General features: G+C 41.7%; 1 protein-coding gene across 1 annotated transcript in view; it reads left to right on the top strand.

Annotated features, from left to right (window-relative positions):
- The window catches only part of ZNF516 (zinc finger protein 516), a gene marked incomplete at both ends in the record, with an annotated part of 57,102 nt that overhangs the window by 22,647 nt on the left and 11,445 nt on the right, over positions 1–23,010 (top strand). The window contains one exon of the mRNA XM_079533257.1: positions 19,836–21,323. Within this exon, the coding sequence (XP_079389383.1) occupies positions 19,836–21,323 (1,488 nt within the window). The remainder of the gene's footprint in view (positions 1–19,835; positions 21,324–23,010) is intronic.

Below are 23,010 nucleotides of genomic sequence, written 5' to 3'. Positions count from 1 at the left end.
AGTCACTGGTCCAGGTGTGTCTGTATTTTGTTTGTTTGCATGCCTTGTTTGTTATTTATTTTATTTTATTTTTAGTAAGTCAAAATAGGATTTTTTGGCCTTCTAAATAAAACAGTTTTTTCTGAATAGGGACCTGGTGTGAGAACTTGCAGTGAATTGATGAGAAATGTGAAGAAATAATGGGAAATAACAGTGGAGAAGGCAGTGCCATCTCTATTCTGTTCCAGCCACAAACCCACGGATGTACTGTGGAACCCTGTTCATTTACATCAGTGACTAAAGGGCCTTTTTAAATGAATGAACTTCGTGAATTAATAAGCACAGGGAAAAAGAAAACTGCATTACAAAAGGTACTTTGTTCTTAGATGTTGAGACTAAGAGTCTGGTTTGATATTTCATAACACAGTGCTGACTGCTGTTTGGTGTATTTCATAATATGCCCCTAGTAACATGAAATGGCATTACAGATTCCTGCTATTGAATACTTATTCAGAAGTGTTGCGCTACAAGCAGTTTTTTAACTTGTATGTGAATTATTAGGTGTTTGAATTAGCAAAATGTGGATTAGCAAAGTTTTTGCTTTGCTAGTACAGCAGACACTTAAACCATTTGGTCGTCAGCTACAGTCATTCTGTGTTTGACCTTATCAAAATAATGCCTGCAAGTGCCTCTGTAATTAAACATCTGCCAGGATTTTCAAAGTGCCCTGCGGGTTTTCTTCTGGGGATGGAGGGGGGAGAGCACCCCAGCTCTTAAGGGTGAAAGGGGTGTGTGTAACAGCAAAATGCATTTTAGCCATTTTTGCAGGAGGGCAAACTTACGGGATCAGCAGCTTTCTCCTCCATTTTGGCTGATGTAAATAAGCAGTACATTTACTGAGACATCCGGCAAAAAAACTGGTGTGAGAACAGAACTTTGGGCCTCCTGTGGCAGCTTGAGCAGATGGGTGCTTCGTACTATTTCTTAAAAACTGAAATGACAGGGAGATTAGGCTTTAAGAATCACAGCTTCTGTTGCATGCATTAATTAAAGGGTTTTAGTGTAATAATTTTATCTTATTGTTCTAAAGCATACGGTCAACTACTTTCAGTTTTTCAAAGTGTTCAGCCCTTCCCTGGGAGCCGTGGCTGTTTGTTCAGTTAAATTCTTCCTGATTAAAGCTCCCTGAATAGTCATTGCTGTCATATACCAAGTTCAAGTTTGCTTTCTCTTTGCTATGCTGATAATGGGGTCACTGGGAGATTTCTGAATTGTAACTTCTAATTCAAGGTGTAGTGTGGTGCTTCAGGGATGCTTCACTGCTCGGCAGCCTGATGCACCTCAAAGTACCATTGGTGCACTTGGGGCAGTGGCTCATACATTTCTCTTCCTGACTTACTCTGCTCACAGGGGAAGAATCACAGCAATTTCAGTTACTTCTTACCAAGTCCAAGGTATTATATATTTTAATATGGAAAGGGTCGGAATACAGGCCCTGCACTGGGTCTAGAAGTAATTTTCTTAAGAAAAAAACAATCAAAAAGAGCCTGTCCTTTATCACTTTTTCCTGCAAAATAAAATTGTACAAATCTGAGGTGTATCAAGGGTTCCAATTTAGCAGCCCATGGCAGGAGAGGTGTGCTTTCTCCCAGAGTCTTATGTCAATGGGTTGTAGCGAGATGGTTTCAAGACAAAGACCTTCTTTGTAACTATCTTGCAAGTTTTATTTAAAAAATGTCAATCCTATGGATACTGTGGATTTGGCACCATTTTGTCTCCTCTAACAGTACTTCAAGTTCCCTGGTAGAACAGATGTTCCCCGGAATGAACTCCTTCTGAGGAATTAACTAATTAAGCAGGTCGAGCTTTTGCATTCTTCCAAACCATGTATCCTAAGGCTGTAGTCAGGGCTCTTCTTTGGCAGTGCTTGATAGGTACATAGGTTAAGGCTGGGTGAAGACTGTCTGCCAAGCAGGTGATCCACTGCTGGAGTTCAGCAAGGGAAAGGGGAAGAGCTGCCAATCCAACAGCTTTTCTGTTTTCCTTTTAAACCAATGAGGAGGAGATGTGGTGGAGCTGGCATCCATTTCCGGAAAACTGCTGGTGAGTTTGTTCAGGTATCAGCTCAGCAGCTGAGTAGGCAAAAGTGATCCGTCCTTTCCATCTGTGACAAGCATCAACTGCTAAACATGAGTTTTGCAGCTAGGCTATGCAGATATTGTCATTACTGTCATCAGTCCTGAGATTGGCTTGGAACTGAACAGTAAGATAATAACTACAATTTTTATTTTATTATTTTTTTGTTATGGACAAGCTAGAGAGTGCCACTCCCAGCAATTGGGAGCAACACCTCACAGGAGTTGGGTTCTTGTTCTTTGTCTTATTAAGTGCTTCAGCTCTCTGTAACAAGCTATTAAGTTGTTAGGGCAGGCTGATCTATGTTTAGACTGTATTGACCCATTATCACCCCCCAGCCTTCATGTCTTAGAGGGCAGACCACACCAAATAAGGGATTTCTTAGATCCTCTTAGATGCAGGAAGGAGCATGGTAAAGAGGCAGGTTGGTGCACCCACCCTCCACAAAACACACTAATGAGCTGTTAGTAGCATGGGTCTGGGTTTGGGGGAATGGAAAACCTCCTGAGTTAAAGAGAGACTGCAGAAAACAAAATCAGCAAGGGTTGGGGAGACTGGCAGGCGATCAGAGACACTATTCACAACCCCTCTTGCATTATTAAACCTGTCAGCCTATAATTTTGAAGCAACTTTAACTGAATTTACGCTGATACATGAGATTTCTCTTAATTTTTGAAATGAGCTATTTCATGGAAGCCGCTGAAAGTCAGTCTAAGCATCAGATATGTGTATTTTGAAATATTATTTGTGGCAGTTTGATCTTACAGTGTTTAAATCACTGCTTTCCATAGAAAATAATTTCTTGTGATTCAGTAATGTTGTTACACAAAGTATTGCTTTGTTGGTTTTTTTTTTTCTTTTTTTTTTTTTTTCTTTTTCTTTTTTTTCTTTTTCCCAGCCTAGTAACAAGATGACTCAGATAGTAACCTGGATAATTACTTTACATAGAAACAGTTTCTATTTAAAAAAATATTATATATTCTTAACACTACAGCTTAAGCTTGCAACCAATACAGTGGGGCATCAATTTCAAACTGAAAAAGGGTATGCATGAAGAAATGAGTGATGTTAAAAGTACTTTGGAGTACTAAATGCTTTAAATTGTTCCTGCAGAGGTTTCCAGGGTAAAACTTTACTTCTCTTTGAAGTTCAACTCTAAGTAGCAAGAAAATACCTAGCACAGTGCAAGTGCCAGTAAAATTTAGTTGTATAAAATTTCTGGTATTTCAAATTAAATCTGAATTTTACATTTAGTTAGAAGGGGGCTGAATTTTTTAGGCAGGAATTGTTGCCTAAAGGAAGCTTTTCTACTTTATGTAAGCACGAATATAAACCATTGAATGTATACAGAAGCTAAGGAAAAAGAATGAAAAGCATTGTTGAGAGAAGGAGAAAGGCAACAGCAAAGTGCTGTTTGTTTATTGCAAATTTATGGCATTTTTTTCATAATGACAGGGGTTACTTCATTGTATGTATTTATCTAGAGCTTCACTGCAAGTAGTTAATGTGCGTGAGAAGAAGGAATAACCAGATTGATCTGAATATCCGGTTGTAGTAAATGAAGGCTGGATTTGCTGCGTGTATGGCTGTTCTCACTGCATTCCATCTTCAAAAATGGGCAGTGGACCAATTTAAGATTCTTGTCCTGACCAAGGTAGGAACAAGGCAAGGAACCACCACTGAAATCTATGGTAGAGACTTTTACACAGAGAGCTTAGTCAGAGGACAAATGTAACTTAGCTAGAGCCAAGAAATGCTTGTACTTCTGAGTTATGGTACTCCTGTTCTACAAGATAGATGACTTTAATCTCAGAGTGATTGAGAAACCTTTTTGTGGTCAGTCATGGCACTAAAGCGTGTGGTACAACTGAAAATTGTAACTTGGAATGTCTTAGGATGCCTTTAACTGCAAAACTGTCCATCCTCAGTGATAAATATATATTTTTTTCTTGTGAAACAGAGAATGGAGCACAGCAAATCTGCAGAAATTATAGGTGTGCAACAAGAAGAATATATTCTCAAGATGGTGGAAGGATGTAGGAGAGAGAGCTCTGAAAGTCACCTTTATGGTTTTGAGTAAGACAAAACAAGCTGTAACAAGCTTTTCTGCTGGCTGGATAATACCAAAAGATAGATAGGAAGATTCAAACAGGGAAGGAAAAGGAGAAAAGGATTAGAAGCAGCTATAGAAGTTGTGTTAAGGATTCTTTTCTCATGGGAAACCTGCTTGAAAACACCAAACAAAGTGGAAAGAGGTACCTGACCATATGGAATTTCTTAATTGTGAACAAAAGAAAACTTTAAAGGCTCTTATAAAAAAAAAAAAAAAGAAAAAAAAAAAGAAAAAAAAAAAGGGAGGAGACAGGGGAAACTGTAGACAGAGACCTGGGAAAGCCAGTCTTTCAGTATTTCATGAACAAAAATAAAAAAATTAAGATGATCTTGGAAAGTCCCTGGTAAGCTCATTTATGCTTCTTTTTTTCTTTTTTTTTTTTTCTTTTTCTTTCTTTCTTTCTTTTTTTTTTTTTTCAGGAAACATTTATTCTGAAATAATGAATTATTATATAAGTGAAACCTAAATCTTAAGGTATTTATTTTTAGTTTTGATTTTTTTAATTATTATTGACTTATTTTTAGAATTTAGCCTGGAAGTACCTTCTGTTCTTGTATTTTCATAAAATATCCTTAAAGCACTTGTTTTGGCTTTGCTACTGTTGCTCTCAGGTCCTGAAGACTCTGGAGGAAAACTGTAGCATTAGGGAAGAGCCCTGAAATGGAAAATAGACGCCAGTCAAACACCAAGTGCACTTGGGAGTGGTTTCAACTAAGACAGAGGAGGTTTATGTTAGATATGAGGAGGAAGTTTTTCACTCAGAGGGTGGTGACGCACTGGAGCAGGTTGCCCAAGGAGGCTGTGGATGCCCCGTCCCTGGAGGCATTCAAGGCCAGGCTGGATGTGGCTCAGGGCAGCCTGGTCTGCTGGTTGGTGACCCTGCACATATGATTCTATGACCATTTCCAAATTTTCAGAACAAAATGAAATACACTTTGTGTCTGAAACCAATATCCCATTTATTAAAGTATTTTATGTATACTTTAATGCTACAACAATAAAAATAAAAACATATGGGAACCCCAAATTCTTAATTGCATTAACAAACCTAGGCCTTTGAATCAGAGATTGTTTGCCTAAGTCCTCGATTTTTTAAAAAAAATTATTTTTATTTTATTTTTTTCTGAGAATTAAGAGATGACTCCATTTGTCCTATTCCCGGTCTGTGTTTTAGGCTTGAAGTTGAATTCCAAACACAGAAGCATTATTTCTTCACTGTTAAATTTGGCAAAATCTGAAGGTGTTTTTCTTTTTGTTTGCTTGTTTGTTTTCCCATGTGGCCTCTGCTAATATTTTCAATTTAATAATGTGTCACTGCAACCCCATAGCTTGCCTTTCTCACATCTTAAAACGTCTCTCCAGAATAGTTCATATCTGACCTAGTTGCAGACACTGGTTATCATCTTTGTATAGATGTCTTCTTGTACACATTACTACTCACTGCTTTACTTTCCTGCTAGCTGATTAGAAGCCTGTTACAGCACTTTCTCAATCTGTAGGAATGCTCTGTCAGTTAGCACTCTGCAGGCAAAAGTTGTGAGATCTGTATATTTTCTCCTCGCATGCTTTTGTATTTCCCTGAGTGCTTCAAAAGTTTAAGTGATACTTGCATGCAGAGAGATGCATGCGGGCTAATTACTGGACATCAAGAATGGCTGAAAAGAAAGATACAGATTGGCATTACCTCATTCTGCTGCTGACTGCACAAACTGCAGCCTGTTTTGACTGAGATCTTCTGAACAAAAGTCAAAACCTCTGTGTCTGAGGGTGTTTTTCTTTTGTCCCTAACATGGATGCTTTCCTACCATCTGTGAACATGATATTTCCTGTTAAGTAACCTATATTAGCCTGTTGGGGACTATTTATTTCAAGAGAGTGTTATGTAGCATCGTACATAGGACAGATAATCAAGTTTCTGTACTTTCTGTCACTGTTTTAACCCTGTCTCTGATTACACCCCTTATCACTGTACCACACACGGCTGCAACCACAAGAAGGCGTTTATTTTCTTTGTTTTTGTGGTTGCAAACTTGTTCACCCAGGGTGAGTTGCTCATCCTTATAGAACATGTTAGAATGCCTCCATCTTGCAGGCGTGCACAGGAAGTTTCTTCTGCTTGGCTGGAGTATAGAGGCATAGAACCATAGAATCACTGGGGCTGGAAAAAGCCACTAAGGCCATCCAGTCCAGCCGCCAGCCCACTCCCACCATGCCCACTGCCCACGGCCCTCAGTGCCACATGCACACGGCTCCTGAACACCTCCAAGGACGGTGAGCCCACCACCTCCCTGGGCAGCCTGTGCCACTGCAGCACCGCTCTATGAGAAGGATTTTTTCCTATTATCCGTCCCCGGGTCGGGCCGCGCAGAGGCGGCGGGACTCATCCGCTGGGCGGCAGCGCCACCTGGCGGTAGAGCGGGGGCGGCCATGGCCTTGTGCATCGGCACCTGCCTGGTGCCTGCTTGCTGCTGAGGTTTATGTACTGGAGGTGACTCCGGCAGGCAGAAGTATCAGCCCCTTTAATAGCAAGGAAAACTCCGAATCTTTCTTTTTTCTGTGCGTTGTTTGAACATAAAAGGTTTCTTTAACTGTGCTCTTTGGGATGCAGGAACTACTGTAGGATGATTCTAAGAGGTAAAGTATTGCAAAGAGCAATAAATTCTTAGCATAGCATTTTAACTTCACCACAGTGCAGTCCACCAGCACTGTAGTGATTTCACTGCGTGTGTCTTAATTGCTGCAGGCTGGTGACTCCATTAACTGTGTCACCTCTCTCGTGGCTACTTCAGTGCACTGTGGAAGTTGTTTTTTCCTTATGGCTAAAGAGAAAAAAATATATATAAATTCAGATTAATGTATTGTCTGTGCCACATTTGTTAAATCCAATCCTCTTCCAGTTTTTATTCTGTTGACTGAAGGCAACAGAGCAATGTGGTTGGGGTGAGGAGTGCCTGGTTTGTTCATAGAGCCATAGAATCATTAAGGGTGGAAAAGGCCATCTAGTCCAACCCCTATCACCACCGTTCCCACTAACCCATGTCCATCATGTTTTAACAGAAGGATATGGATAAATAGCAGGTAATCTGAAGAGTTCTTTTTCTGATAACTTCACCCTCTTCTTTTTCTCTCTGCGTGTAACAACAGAGCCCACAGCTGATGCAGCCTCGGGCAGTGGGACTGGGAAGTGGTTTGGTGACCTCCATTCCCCCCATCCCTCCCCCAGCATGCTGTTAAACCCTACTGGAGTTCTGTGAGCAGAGCCGCTGTGTGTTGCTGGGAGAGCAGATGGTCTCCCTGAGGTTCCAAATATCAGTTCCCTGCAAGAGCTGAACGCTGGGGAATAATTAACACTCAAGCTCCTGGGGAGGAGTGGTGTCAGTACTGCTACTGCAAGATTATGCCAGACCCCAGCCCTTGCCTAAGAAGTGTCACAGCTTTTTCCTTGTTCTCAGTGGGATGTGCCTACATCCCACTAGTTTCTCAAGACTGAGGATAAGAGTTTTGAACTGAGACGGCAGGTGTCTTTCTGTTTAAGGACACCTCATTTCAGTAGCTGATCATCTGAATTTTAAAGTCTCTTGATAACTCTCTGGCAGGCACAGGGATTTTTTATGTAGCTTTCTGTGGGCTTGCTCTCAATATGGAAACAAAAGGCAGAGGTGAGGTTAATGAGGCCTCTCGCCCAAGATGGTGGTTGCAGTCTGCTGTAAGTGTGAATATAGATGCTCTTTTCTATCAAACCAAGATTACAAGTTGCTTTTAAACATCCTTTCCTGCTCTTTTGCAATGTATATAACAAGAAGGACTAGGGAAAGGACAGAAATCTGAAGTGCTTTCCAGCCCTTCTGGTTGTGTGTGCATGTGTGTCTTAATCCTTTTGAAAAGGAGAAATTCCAAATTAAGCCAGCCTGTGGCAGTGTTTTTCAGCATTTCTTTTGCTTCTGCGTTTGAAGCTGAAGACGGTACTAATTGGAAAAGTTGGGCAGCTTCCTGTGTGCTATGTGCAATAGTTAATTTCAGTTGTTAGAGTTTCAGCGTTTTAACATGATCTTTTATTAAAATGAGTGTGTCTTATAAGTAATCATGACTCACAGGTGCAGAATTACTAGTTCATTGTCTATGAAAATTATTTTAAACGCGATGCGCTGTTATTGCTTCTTTTTTTCTAATGGATTTGATTTCTCTCCCCTTCTTCCTTTAGCATAACAACGTTTCTATTATTTGAAAGATTCATAAAATGCATTTACAGCCAGTTCTCCTTTTTTTCAATACATCTTTGAGACATCCCTGTCTCCTGACCTTTCTGATCTACATTACGCACCATGGGATGATTCTCATCTGACTTCCTTTCCAGACGGCTTCCTCTTTTTTAAAAAGGGAAGCCTGCATGGTGGATGTGAATAAATGCTCAAATTTCTTACATCTTCTAAATTACTTCTTAAAAATTATTGTTTATTGCTCGTTTACAAAAGATTTTATAAGCAAGAGTTTCAGTTAGGTAAGAACTAACGTAACTAACTTTGGTACTCTCATGAGCTCTAAAACTTACCTCTTAGTATAAAAGCACCAGAAAAAAAAAAAAAATTAAAACCCTGAAATCTCTCTAAGAGCTCAAAACAACCACAAACAACTGCCTTTTCTGTTATCTTGTTCCTGGCGGTGGGTTGCAGGATTCTTTGTCTATTAGCTCTTCAGGGGTATTGTGGAAGTTGCCAGTAAATGACTGGTGTCTTTAGTGATTTCCACAAGGCTGTCAGAGTTGTTTCAAGCCTGGTCTGAAAGGCCATTTACTTTGTTGGAAATGCCTCCCATAGTTATTGTGACCATTTCCTCTGTTTTCTACACAAAAGAGCAAGGGAGGATGCTGGATGGAAAGGGAAAGGAAATGTTACTTACCTAGCAATTAACTAATCTGTGAATATCATTGCCGTTCAAGGTCAGCTGGAGCAAATGCCACCATTGGCATGCTAGAGGCCCAGCAGAGGGACTGGCAAGCAGGGCTTTCAGCCTTTTCTTGAGGCTTTTCACTCAAATCTTCAGATTTTGCAGCACACATACAACACATTTGGTCATTTGAAGCTAGCACCCAATGAAGGCCATTGCCGTCGCTGCAGTCAGCACATCAGTGGTGGCCTCAGCAGTGTGGCTTTTGCTGCCCTTCTGGCTGTAGCCCCATCCTCTGTGATAACCCTTGTTCCCTTACAGTTCACCTTCAGTCCAGCCAGAGCAGAGCTGTTAAAATCAACTTTTGGTCCATCAGTAGTTTGGAGCCTTCCTGCCACCAAGCCTCACCTCAGGAAACTTCAACCCATGCTCATCTGTTCTGCCACATCTTTCTTGCCATGGCACAGAGATGTGACATACCAGGTCTACAAGAGCTGCTGCATGCCAGGTCTGGGCTTGGTGCTTGCATCCCATGTAATTGGGGTAGCTGAGATCCTGCAGTTTTACCCCTCACTGACCCCCTTGTTTCCACCAATGTCAGTCTGTCCAGTCAGCATCTCATGTTTTGGACTTCCGTATTATTTCAGCACTATTTTCTTCCATTTCCCTCTCATAATCTGAAAAAATATATATATATATATAAATAAATAAATAAAAATTATACCCAAATACTATACAACTAGAGCACTTTTGAATACCTGTAATTATAATCTAAGTTCACCTTTCAGTGATATGCCACTGCTTTTGACAAGACTGATGTGCAGAGTAGAGATCTTTGACTGACTGTAAGGCTTTGAACATAGGAACCAGCCTTGGTGGCATGGCCTTTGGTACGAGAAACAAGGTAAGTTAGATCATGCAGAGCTCTGAATTTCCGTAGCCATGCTCCCTCTGTTATCACATTGTGTTCATTGGCTGCAGGTATTTTGGCAGAAGCCTGGCCTGCAGCACAGCTGTACCCTCTGTTTTTAGACTGAGCAGGTCTAGTAACAGGTTTTATGATATATGGCAAAAAGCTGCCCGCGCTTAACAAATGATAGGAGAAATGAAATATTGGCTGAGGAATGTTAAGCTGTGCATTGTAGCTGCCAGCCCACAGTCCTGGCCTGGAACGCCTTTTTCCTTACTACACTTGAAGTAAGAAGAACAGGTGGTGGTCAAGAAGACACTGTGGAGCAGACGTTGTGGCATGTCTGACTGTAAGAATGAAAGGGAAAATCTCCAGGAAGATTTACAGCTGCATGGTTCTGTGTTTGGAGTGGCTGTCCAGGCAAGGCAGGCTGCCACTTGCTTAAAAAAGAAAATGTAATAATAAATTTGAGTCACCGTTTTCCACCTCCTCTTCTAGTAGTTTTGTTGCATCAAAACCATTTGTATTTCTCTTTTTGTGCCTTAATTAATAACAATGAAAAAGCACCACCCAAATCTAACCCTCTCAAATTTAATTATGTGTCCTGCTGAGTTAATAGTCTTTCCTTTACCCCCCTTCTACCTGTGCTGCAGTTAACAAGCAGGACCACACACAGCGAAATGCCTAGCAGTGCACTGGAAGTACTGCACTTAAGTTTTGGACCAGTTAATGCAGCATTGCTGTTAAGTCTGGAATTATGACAAAACTGTGTTACAGTCAAATTGGTATCATCTGGCCTAATTACTTCCTAATTTTGCAAAGCATTCCAAGGGTTTTATATCCCATAATTTTCTTTAAATACTTCATGATCAGTAATATTAAAGCAGTGCCAAATTCTACAGTTTTCATTTTGGCAAGCCATGTCTAAAAGCATTTTGCACCACTCCTGTGTAAGTAGTCATCTCTCTTTCTCTCTATTCCACTGAATTTGTAGATAAGTGCTTGCCATTCTCTCACCATCCAGAAGGTGAAAGGACTGTGAAGATACCTGTACTTTTCAAACCTGTGTGGTGCTGTCATTGGTTGCCTGATGAACTAGGTAGTCTTTGAGGTCCCTTCCAACCTAAGCCATTCTTTGACTCTCTGTTTTCCTGTGCACGTGCTTGTGCATTAAGTTTCTTTTAGGAAGAAAAGCCAGTTTCTGACATGGTGACAGAGGTGCAAAAACTTTGTGTAATGTGGACAGTTCACTTTCCTTTGCCTGACGGAGGCAATGCGTGCCTGATGCTCTTGTGTGTGGCTGTGAGACATGGCTGGGCAGGCTGGTCCCCTGCTTGGGGGCTTGCTGATGTCACCAGCAGCATGGTGCCAGCCTCCCCACTGTGCCCCTGACACTGGTGATGGCTGAGGATGGTCACTGAAAGCTGTCTCAGGTCTCTGCTTAGGATGCAAGCAAGATGTGGCATTCCTTATGAGGAATGCTGAGACCAAAGGGTTGGTGAGTGAGCACTAGCTCTGCCATTGTCCAAAATTCATCAGTACCATGTATCTAATGACTTACCAAAATCGCAGTGAGGTGTTCAGTGACACTATAAACACTGGAAATGTGGTGTTTGTCAGTGGCACGCTGCCAGCAGCAGCCGTTTTGCCCACATGTGTGCTTGTACTTTGTTCTCTGTTCTACTGCAGATGCTTCCCTCCCTCACTCTGAGATTAAAAAAAGAAAAAGTCTGTGTTGAATCTGTTCAGGCTGATACCTGGAAGACAGGTCCCAGAAGAGAGCTTGAATTTAGGCATCAGCATGAGCTTGCCACCTCTGAAGCTGAGGGTGATAAAAAGAAATGCAAAGGAAGGGCGGAGTCATTTGCACATGGAGGGGCTTCTGCAATCAGTTGGCCTTTGAAAGGCTTGTAGCATCAGTACCCTAGACAACAAAGCCAAATATTCTTTGAGGAAAAATACAAGTAGCTAGAAAGAAAAAATTCCCTGTGAACTTTCATGCTGGTTTTTGTTAATCAACACAAGCTTCAGCCAGACTTTGGACATGATGCCCTTCCCCTCTTAATTCCTCTGTTATTTTGTTAGTACATATTCTCAGATAGTGCTTGAAATTCCAGTAAACCTGCAGGCATTTGTAGCTGGAGCTGTGTGGGTGGAGGGTGGTTTCAGGCCCCTTTAAAAAAAAAAAAAGTGATCCTTGAAGTGTGACATAACTCTCAAGCATTTCTGCTGTGCAAAGGAATTTGTAATTTTACTGAGCTAGGGAATACCTTGTAGAAGAGGTCCTTTGTGTGCTTTACCGTAACTGTTCTCAGACTCAGATTTCACTCACATTTAAAGGTTAAGTTTCAAATTTAATCAACTAAAATTTTGGTATTTTTTTTCTGATCAGCTCAGTGACCTTTCACATTCTTTCCAAAGTGCAAAACTAATGCAGTCAGTGGCTCTGATAATAATAATCTGAAATAATTAAAAAAAAAAGCCAACAACCCACAACATGTGCAATCCAGCACTGAGTAAACTTTATTGAATTAGACTGATGGTTGCCTATTCATGTTTTCTGCTGCCCAGATTGTAAGAGCTCAGTGGGTTTTGTTTCCACAAGCAGCAGGTGTCCTCCCAGACAATGCAGGAGAGATTAGTCAGATGGAGAATCAGTGTTGGGAGCGCTGGACTGGGCTGTAGTTTTTCTCATTCATCTCATCCATCCGCAGTTCTTCTGTGCAGAAGTGAGCAATACGATGGGACGGTTGGCTGTTTGCATGCTGGGGATGTGATTTCTGAAGAGCTAGGGCAGCATGAGAATGTAGATGTTCAACAGCAAGGAGAAACAGTAACTCGTGTGTGAAGTTAAAAGTTGCAGAGTGTAAAATTGATAAAATAAAACAAATGGGCCTTTGGTATAAGCCTATAAATTGTTGTTTCAGGAATAGAAAGGAAGAGGGAAGCTTGAAACAAATGTGCAAGAAAAGTGACTCAAGAATAATACTGTTGCAATAAACGTTGATGTGTAGGGATCCAAGCATTAGTCATTTAATCATCATAGCAACCATAATAGTTCTGTTTGAGGAAAAAAAGAGTGGAAAGAAATGAAATTTTGCTGGTGTAAGGTTCCTGAAATTAAAATTTGCCTTGCTCAGATAATAATTTCCCTTCCTTAGGCCACTACCAAAAAACAGTGATACAAATCTGCAGTTCTTTCCTGTTCTTGAGAGATGATGCTTTTTTGTCTTCCACGTCCATTCCCAGTTTGGTAGAAATTTGACAATGACCATCATGCATCCTTGTCTTGAAATTGAAAGACATGAGATTAAAAAAGGTAATTGAGAATCGTTTTAGGAACTCTAAGGTTTATAAAAGGAGAATGGAGATCATGAACAAAGCTAAACCACAGGGCAGCTAGTCTGATCAGTATGCACCATAAATGGTGCATCGGTCAAGCATTCCCATTGCCTCTGGTGTCATTTGCTAAAGATGACAATATAGTGCTGTTACAAACACACAGCTCGTAGCTTAGAAGGGAATAGGTAAGTCCCCAATATGTAGTCAAGAAAAAAAAAAAAAAATAGCTGCTGATAACAATAAGGAAAAGCAGTGTGGTATTAAACAGAAACTTCTTGTTCGTGACCAGATGACTGGGAAAAAAACAGGACGTCTTGGAGCATCTTGGACTTGTTTCTATGCACGGCTGACCTCTGGCTTTCCCTCCGTCATAGCTGCAGTGAAGTCATTATGGTGTGGAGAGAATTAGGAGACTGATGAACCCCCTGTGTTGGGCAGCATCTCAGTCTCAAGAGGTATATTTGGTTTGCTCTGTTAAAAACCTCAAACTTCAGCCAAAAACACCCTCGTTCTAATATTAGTTCAAGAGGAAGCAGGGTTATTAGTTGGTCGTGTGCTTTTTATCCTTCACTATTACTCTCTTATCTGCTAGCGTGCCCTGTCACGCTGTATTGACTATTCCAGTCTAATCGTGTTCATCTGTTTTTGTGAATTATTGAGAAGCTGTTGCAGCTGCATCTAAAAATATCCAACTACATATAGAGCAAGGTGAGCTTTTCAGATGAGACGCTGGCTGTAACAAAACAAGATAACTTTTTCTTCCTGGTATCTCACTGCAGCAAGCAGCCTTGTGCTGTAAGGAAACCTAAGAGTGTGCACTGGAGTTATCTCTCACCTCGCATCCACTTTAGCTTCATGTTGGGGTTCTGCTATGTAATGCAGCTGGGACCGAAAACGGGTGGTGTAGGGGGTAAGAACCTTGGGACAGGGCATTGCCTGGGAATACTGGGAAGCAAATAATACTCAACAGAACAGAACGTGAGCTGTTCCCAAAGGATCAGCACACTGATAAACAGGATCAGGTCTCGTTGGTGAATTCCCCAGGAGTCCCTCTCTTGGCTAACCCTGTAGGGATGTAGTATGAAAAGGCTGTTTTTGGTGTGTGTGCACAACGTAGCCCTACTGTGTGGATATCAGCTTAGGAGGGGATTTGGTTTTCTGTGTGAGTAGAGCAAAGGGAAGAACTAAGTCATGCTTTCTGTCTCCCTATGAAAATGAATTATTTTTATCCTACATAAGTAGTGTTTCATCTAAGTTTCACATTCCGTGTGGTGTTCCAACTCTTCCCTTGATATTTACTCTACAAATACACACAACTGGGAGGTTATTTTTTTAGTCATTGGAAGTTTTCCTGTTTGCAATTATATCTTATTGTTGTGATACACTCCAGTGCTCAGGATGACATAATTCTCTTTGGGAACCTGGTGCTCCTCAAGAGCCTGCAGGCGCTGGCCTGTCACCTTGCTGTCTTCCACCAGCGAGGTTAGGGACATTTTACTCTTAATCTTTATTTCATACTTGGTTACTTTTCTGTCACAGTTCTTTGAAACTCCTCCAAACTTGTTCATATTTGCAGGTCTGTACAGATATTCTGAGAGTGTGGTGTGTTTTTGATGGGCCTTCCTTTCTTGGGGTAGAATGCCACAATTTTGTACTGCATACCTGCTTTTGCCTCTTCCTCTTGCCATGGACTGTACTTGATGCAGGCTATTCCGTACTGCCCGTGATTGCGGTGTATATATTAGGTTTAATGCTCATATAACAATGCAGCTGGCACTGCCATCATGTAAGTGTCCTTTTTAGAGGAGTAGTTTTAGTTTTATAGCATGCTTTTGTTTCTGAAAGTTACACTGAAGAACCTCACCTAGTACACTCCTGTTTAACTTGTCTCCTGTAACATCTGTTCTTTTCAGCATTGCTCCATCCCAGATTTCGCCCTCCCACTGCATGGGGTTTTTGGATCACTTCCCTTCACTTGTCTTAGCCTGCTTTCTTTCAGAATGAATCTCATTTGATTATTTTCAGACTGCATTTCTATTCTCTCCAAGTCCCTGTGCGTTACTTCCTTGTCCCCATTATTTCTGCAGTTCCTCCAAATGTCGTATTTCCTGGAAACTTCAGTTAGCATGCTGTCTAGAGTCTCTTCTGGATCATTAAGGAAAATATGACGTGAAATAGGCCCATATACAGATCTTTGCAATATTGCACCTTTTTCCAATGTTATCTTTTGCTTTTATCAGAATTTATTTTCAGTTTCCAAATAAAGACGTAGCAATCCTATCAAAGTGCTAATCACTATCAAATGTTTACTGAAAATCAAACACATCACATCTGCTCCTTTCCCTCAACTCTTAGTGTTACAGTGCTAGCCAGAAAAGGGGCCATTTTCTAGATGGTTCTGCTATTCTGAATAGATTCTGAATAGAAATCACAGTTTCATTGTCCTCAGGCTTGTAGCCTGGTTTACTGTGTAGGAAGCCTCATGAATTAAAACAGCTGTGCAGCCCGTTCTGAATTCTGGTTCTGAGGAGGTCAGAGCTGGGAGAAAATAAGTGGAGTCTGTGCTTGTGAGAAGGAAGAGGAGAGAAGAGCGCTGTGTGGGGAGGAATTGGATTCTCTTTTGTTTGCCTGTGTAAGATATGTAACTAAGGAGTAGAAGTCAGATGTATGTTTCTGAAGAAGTCGTTGAATCCCCAGGTGTTCCTGTATTTCTGGACCTGTGCTTCCCATATAGCGTTTTAAGCTACTCTACTTTATCCTGCTGTGATCTGTTTTGTCTTAAGCTACGTCCAAAAAATCCTAAAGACAAGCTTTTACATCTAATTTAAGAGCGCCAACATCTGAAGCTATGTTCAAACTGAAGGCATGAGATGGCATCAGCAGCCACCTCTTTGCTGAGCATTTGGCAAAATTCCTCTGCTGCAAGTGTTGGCTGGCTGATTGCAGCGCAAAACCTGTAATGCTTTAAGGCTGTGGTAAAAGGACCCTTGTCACTCTCAAGTACTAGAGATAAACTGCTGTTTGGGTAATAAGCAAAGGAATTAAGATGAAAATAAGACGATGACAAAGGCTGAAGGGAAGAAAGTGAGAGAGTGCTTAGCCAAGAAGTCTTTCAATGGAGAACATGAGTTATAGTCCCTGGAGATTGTGCAGAAGGCATCCCATTCATGACTTTTTGCTTTGACCTGGCCATAATAAAATCTCGAAAGTTTCTGGTGACAGTAATGCCTGCACTGCACTGGTTAGAGCAATATTTTATACCAGTGATTTAAAAGGATTGTTAGTACCCCTTTTCAGCTGGGGCAAGCGGCTGGGAGCGGGCAGAAATAAATTTCATCTATTTTTCTAAAAAGGTTGTTATGCTATTACTGGGCAACGTGCTGTCTCCCCTTCCTTCTGCCTGCATCCCCTCTTCCCCCAGCTCTTGCTGCCTGCTGCACCCAGCCTGTGCTTCCCAATACGCCATGGGGATGGGGCATCCCTGGAGCTGCTGTGGGTGTCGGGTCCCTGGGGCAGGTGGGAGGGCGTCCATAGAAACTTAGGCTGTGTGTGTGCACATCATGGGGGAGAGAGCTAGCAATGTGTTTGTTTAGTGCTGATTTTAGAATTACATTTTTTTCTGTCATTTTATTGCTAGAAGCTAAAATTGTCATTAATTGCTTAAGCAATTAATACAAATACTGCTATTGAAGCTCCTTATTTGATCTTCAAAATTATTTCTGATAATGTTTAGTAATGTTTATGCGAGCCACCAGAACTGAACGTACCAAGATGCTACTGTAAGGTGCTAGAGGCTGTGTTATATGGCTCTGGGCAGCCTGGTCTGGTGGTTGGCAACCCTGCACATGGTAGGGGGGTAGAAACTAGATGATCATTGTGATCCTTTTCAATCCAGGCCATTCTGTGATTTTCGTGTGTTGCACTGGCACTGTCTGATGTCAGCAATTGTGGGAGTGCCCAGGTTTACCTCATCACCGCCACCATGCATTTTCATATTCTGTGCTACGTTTCCCACCTGGAAAATCCCTTTTTCTTGTTAGCTGCACTAACCTGGGAGGGCCAAAAAGAGCCATAGCCATCTCCCAGGCTTTCTACACAACTGTTAGGGCACACAGATCTGTGATCTGTCCATCTGTATCCTCCCCTCTCCTTAAGCACAATCTTAGAGGTGTAGACCTTGCTATACCTCAGCATCAGGCCGCCTCAGTCAGTTTGGCTGAAACAGCACAGTGTGTGGGTTTGGACAAAGTCAGAAGGCACCAAGGAGCACCAGAGATAGGCAGAGCTTCCCACAGCTTCTGTGGCCGTACAGCATCATCACAGCCAAGTTGACCAAAATGATGGGATAACAGCTGTGAGGATGGAGGAGTCACTGAGGGTCCTCAGCTGGGGCAGCACATTTGGGGTGTTCCACACTCCCCATGCCTCTGTGCTGGGCTGAGCTTAGCCTGGAGGCTGGTTCAGCCCCCGCTGAATGCTGCTGCGATTGAATGATTTGGATTTGGTTTTGCTTTCCTTCATTATTTACTGCGCCGATCAAAGGACCCACTGCTTGTGATCGTAAAGGAAGCCTTAAAATCTTATTTAGGAGTACAAATATTTTGGGCTTTGACAGATGTGCTTTGAAAGTAACGCAGATGTGCAGCATCAGATTTCGCTGCTGCATGCAGCATCTTTGTTTCAAACTGTAAACTTAGCCAGTAGTGCCAGGCATGTGCTTTCCCAAAGCCCTGCCCCCTGCAACACAGGAAAAACAAGTTTGAGGGGTTATGGTTTTTTTTCCTGAGTTTATCCCCTTGGAGAGTTTGAAAGGAAAATGATCTTGGCAGAGTGAGCACTCAGCCATGCAGGACTGAAATCTTATGGGTTATTTTTAACCTAATTACTTAGCTCTTTACTGTGAGGGTGGTGAGGTGCTGGAACAGGCTGCCCAGAGAGGTTGTGGATGCCCCATCTTTGGAGGTGTTCAAGGCCAGGTTGGATGGGGCTCTGGGCAGCCTGGTCTAGAGTTAAATGGGGAGCTTGGTGGCACTGCCTGTGGCAGGGGGGTTGGAGCTTGATGATCCTTGAGGTCCTTTTCCAACTCAGGCCATTCTATGATTTTTAGGGTTTGGTTTTTTTTCTCTTCTTTTTTTTTTTTTTTGCTCCTTAAATTGAAGATGAGGTTAAGTAGACTTTATTTGAAGTGAAACTCCAACTCCAGGAGACATACTTCTTGCATTTTGCTGTTTAGAAGAATGCCAGTGGCGCTGCATCTTGCTAAGGAACAGCACTTGGTTTTCTGAAGCGCTTTTATGAGTTGATGGGAGAGGATATGCAGCTACAGAGCAGTTTGCTCCTTTCCCATTCTCACCACTCCTCTTTGAACTGGTGGCATTTTAGATGGAGCATAGTCTCCTTACACTTGCCTGGCAGAGGCTCATTAACTGCATGTTAATTGAAACTGAAAGTTTGTCAGATGATTCAATTCAGTTACATGTTAAATGGATTCAGTGAAGTAAGCATTACTGCTGTGATGAAAATCTCTCTGGGATTGATTTGTGAACTGATTTGGAGGGATTCAATGACTTTATCAGCAGCTCTGAGAGATAAGCATTGTGTTAGCGGGTGGAGGTAACTGCGCTCTCAGCAAACAAATCCTATTCTTCTGCTTCCCTCTAAACTGCTTTAATTACTGCCCAGTATGTTCCCTTTCCAGGACATGTGTTAGATAAATTTGCTCTGGAGAGCTGAGAAGCAAAGGAGAAACTGAGAAGAATTGAAGGTCTGGCTTGAATTCTGTAATCTCGGTGGCTGACAATGAATGAATTCTTTATCTCAGTAGATTGAGCTGTCATAAAATTTACCTAAAGTTTGACTCAAAACATAAACATATGTTAAAATAAAAATGTGTCTGCTTTAAGCTAACGAACGGAAAACCCAAAGTTTACGTTCTCCATGACTCATCTTTTATATTGGGCCACTGCTAAAGTCTCTCTTAAGTGAGCAATTTATTCTGTACTCTCTATCTGCTTATATTCTTGGTTTCAGCTCGAGCCAAGGTTATAAACCCTTTGAAAATAGGGGCTTGTAATGGAAATGCTGACAGACCTTTAACTAGGTCACTCTTATCTGGCTCCATTATCTTTGCTTTTGTTAAAGAATTAAATGGCTGCATATTTGTTTATCTTTCTTAGAGTCACAGAATTTTAACGTGAGCATATTATTGAATTGTTTTTGTCTTCAAAATGTCCAGCATTAGAGAGTTTGTCCACACTTCACAGTGATTGTTAAAAGGGAATCAAACAGTTGTGTCTTATTTCACAGTTTTCTTGCTTATACAGTACACTTAGTTTATAATATGTCATTACAATACTAATTCCAAAGTTGTTCTTTCATCCTTCTACCTTACTTTATTTTTGTTTTTTGCTTTGTCTGTTGTACTCCTTTTTCCATTAAGTGACAGTTATGTTTTTTGTTTGTCCCATTCAGATGAAAAGCCATACCGCTGCAGTTTTTCTGAAGAGGAAACCCCCATGGTAACATCTCAGTTGGAGGAAACTACGAAGCTGGGAAGCCACAACACCAGAGAAAATGAGGCCAGTGAATCTAAACCAGAGATTCCAGCATTGGTGTCCGCAGTGGAGAGTGTCATCAAGGAGCCCTTTTCGAAATATCAGGATCTGAAAGGTTCTGCAGATATAAAGATGCCAGCATTTCACCACAGCCAAGGGCTTCCTTGCTCCAGTCACTTTGCTGGCTTTGTTTCAGGTGTGGGCCAGACATCTTCAAACATGGTCATGGACTTGAAAACATCACTTGAAATGCAAGCTAGTCACTCTAGAGAAAATTTACTAGACTTACACAGGGAGCATCCTCTGATAGAAAAAGGTGCTGAAGCTGAAGAGGCAGCTCCACTTGATTTGAGTGAAAAATCAACAAGGGATAATTCATGCAATAAAAATTTGAATATATCCTTGCAGGCTGCTTTAATTATCTACCCATGTCCTTTCTGCAGTCACAAGACCTACTACCCTGAGGTCCTGTGGATGCACAAAAGAATTTTGCACAAAATCAGCTGTAACTCAATGGTACCCCCATGGGTTCAACAGAATGGATTCAAGAGTATTAAAAACAACCTGGTTTTCCTGGCAAGGAGTGGGCGTACTGGTCCCCCTCCTGCTCTTGGTGGTAAGGAATGCCAGCCTTTGCCCGTTGCCAGATTTACACGTACTCAAGTGCCAAGTGCATTACCAGGGTCCAAAAGCAGTTCTCTTCCTGTTGGGATGACTGCAAAGTCTGGAAGTATGCATCAATCAAAGGACAGTCACGCATTTGGCCACTGTGGTCCTTGCTTATCAGGTCTGGATGGGTACAGACAGCCCAAAGTAAACCATTCACAGGAGCAATACAACACAGCAGCACAACAGCCTCCGCTGAAAAATAAATATGAAGCAAATTCCAAACTTATGCAAATGGGAGCCTATAGTGGAAGCATAACGCCTACTCAGACAGTCATATCCAGGCCTAGCATGCAGCCTACCAACAGTAAACAAGTGGAAAAGTACGTGGTTCCCCAGGGAAGTACTGGTTTTCTCCCTTCAGGTAAGCACTGTGCATCTGATTCCATGAAGGCCAAATACAACCCACCACCGCAGTATCATCCCCTTTGCAAAAGCGAGCAGTACACTAAACATGAAGAGCCATCGGTGCCTCAGAGGGAGTCTCACATAAAGGCTGGGAATGAGATGAGGACATTGGCAAACTGCACAGCCGTGACACGAGCAAGTCCACTGATGCAGCCCCAGCCTGGTGCAGCAGGAGTCTCCTCAGTTTTACACTCCAACAAACAGGATGTGGGATCAGATGGGCATGAGAAACGTTTGGACATTTTAAATATCTTTAAAACATACATTCCAAAGGACCTTGCTTCGTTGTACCAAACCTGTGGTGCCAACAGCCCAGTCCTGGATCACGCAGGTAAGATTTCACAAGCCCTTCCAGAGCTGGGGACATGTCTTGCTTGCTCTTTCTTCAATCTGAGCCACGACATGTTGTTTAGCAGTTTCCTCCTCTCCTTTTAGCTGTTGGGATTATAAATTCAGTGTTCTATCGTTTTTGGATAGGCTTGAATAGATTTGTTTACTGATCTCTAACATTGTGGCATCCCCCCCTTGTGCACTGCGTGACATTTCTGTCGCGGGTTAAATATATTTGGTTCCACCTGGAGTGTTACTGTTCCTTTGTCCCCTTGCTTCAAGCAGGCTAGAGTTACACAGATGTGCTGTCACACTATGATTCTAGTGATATGCTGGTGCTGGCAAACATCATAATCTTTTTGCTTCGGGCAAAATAAACATCCTCTGGGGCTTATCTGTGATGTTATTTTGGAGGTTTTGTTCAATTTTGTCTGCAAACAAGTCTTCCAACAACAGAAGGAGATAATCACTTGTCAGTGTCCTTTGTCTTTCTTGACAAAAGTCTTAAGATCTTCCTTGTCCGTATCAAAGACTGCTATGGTATTTTTCAGACGATTCTTTTGATCTGTTTTTATGTTTATAATTAAAAAGAGGTGGAGCTGAATACGTTACATCCTAATTCACATAAGCAGGAAAGACTGCTGTGCAAATAACCAGTTTAAAGTTCAGGGAATAAAAAAATAAGTACCACACCTCTCCTTCTGTCTCTTGCCAGTCAACTGCCATGTAAAAACAAAACAAAACAAAATATGTATATATATAACAAAAAAGAAACCTGTGCATTTACATTTGAAACTATACACTTCTGACTATCTGCCAAAATTAGTTTGCCTGGCTGGAAACTTAAAGTCAGTGATTTATTACTATTGGGATGGGCGTGTGGGATTGGAGAATGGACTAGAGTCCCAGCTTTTGCCATTTGTAAGCTGTCCGGGTTTCTTAAACATTTCTTCTCTTACTAGAAACTGTGCAAGAACTGACTTCCACAAGCAAAAAGCACTTGTTTCACACCTTTATTCCTACAGCTGGTAATGCCTAGTATCTTTGCATGACATGGTGCTCTCTGTTTTTGTCAAAGGAGTATGAGTTTATGAGCCCATTTTACATTTACATATGAAATATGGGACATTGAAAAGCTGGTAATCTAGGGCCAGTTGTAGCCTAGTTGCCAGAAGTTGTATGCAGGTTGACTGCTCTGGCAGCCATGAGGCAGAGAAAGACACAGAATGTTGGGTCAGGTCTTTGTGCAAGCCTTTTGGAGAAGACAGGGAGGCCAAATAGTGAATGAGGTGCACCTTTAAGCCACTCTGTTGTTGGTTTTACTCAATCAGATAAAAAGTAATGTTGCGTAAGAGTTGACTGTTATCACTACTGAGTAAATCATTTAGCAGGTGCTTAGAGGCTATGTAATTATTGTAAGGAGCATCAAGGTCATGGTTTTTGTTAAGGAAAAGAGGAGAAGGATTTTATCAGTTTCTACAAATGCAGGGCCAGTGTTCATGTACAAATCTTAGCTGAGTCCCCTTTCAGCACCACAGTGGCTGGGAATGTTGTCTGAAGTTTCTCCCTGCTCTGAGTACCAGTTAATTGTTCCACAAGCACCTTGAGGTACCTTGATGTGGGTCAGCTTGCTGATGTTATCTAAGACTACATCCTATCAACCTGCTCAGAGAAATATTACTGATCCA

The sequence above is a fragment of the Tetrao urogallus genome, assembly GCF_951394365.1.
Source record: "Tetrao urogallus genome assembly, chromosome: 3".
Lineage (NCBI taxonomy): Eukaryota > Metazoa > Chordata > Aves > Galliformes > Phasianidae > Tetrao > Tetrao urogallus.
The sequence above is the reverse complement of the archived record's forward strand: the minus strand, read 5'-3'. Positions and strand labels throughout refer to the sequence as shown.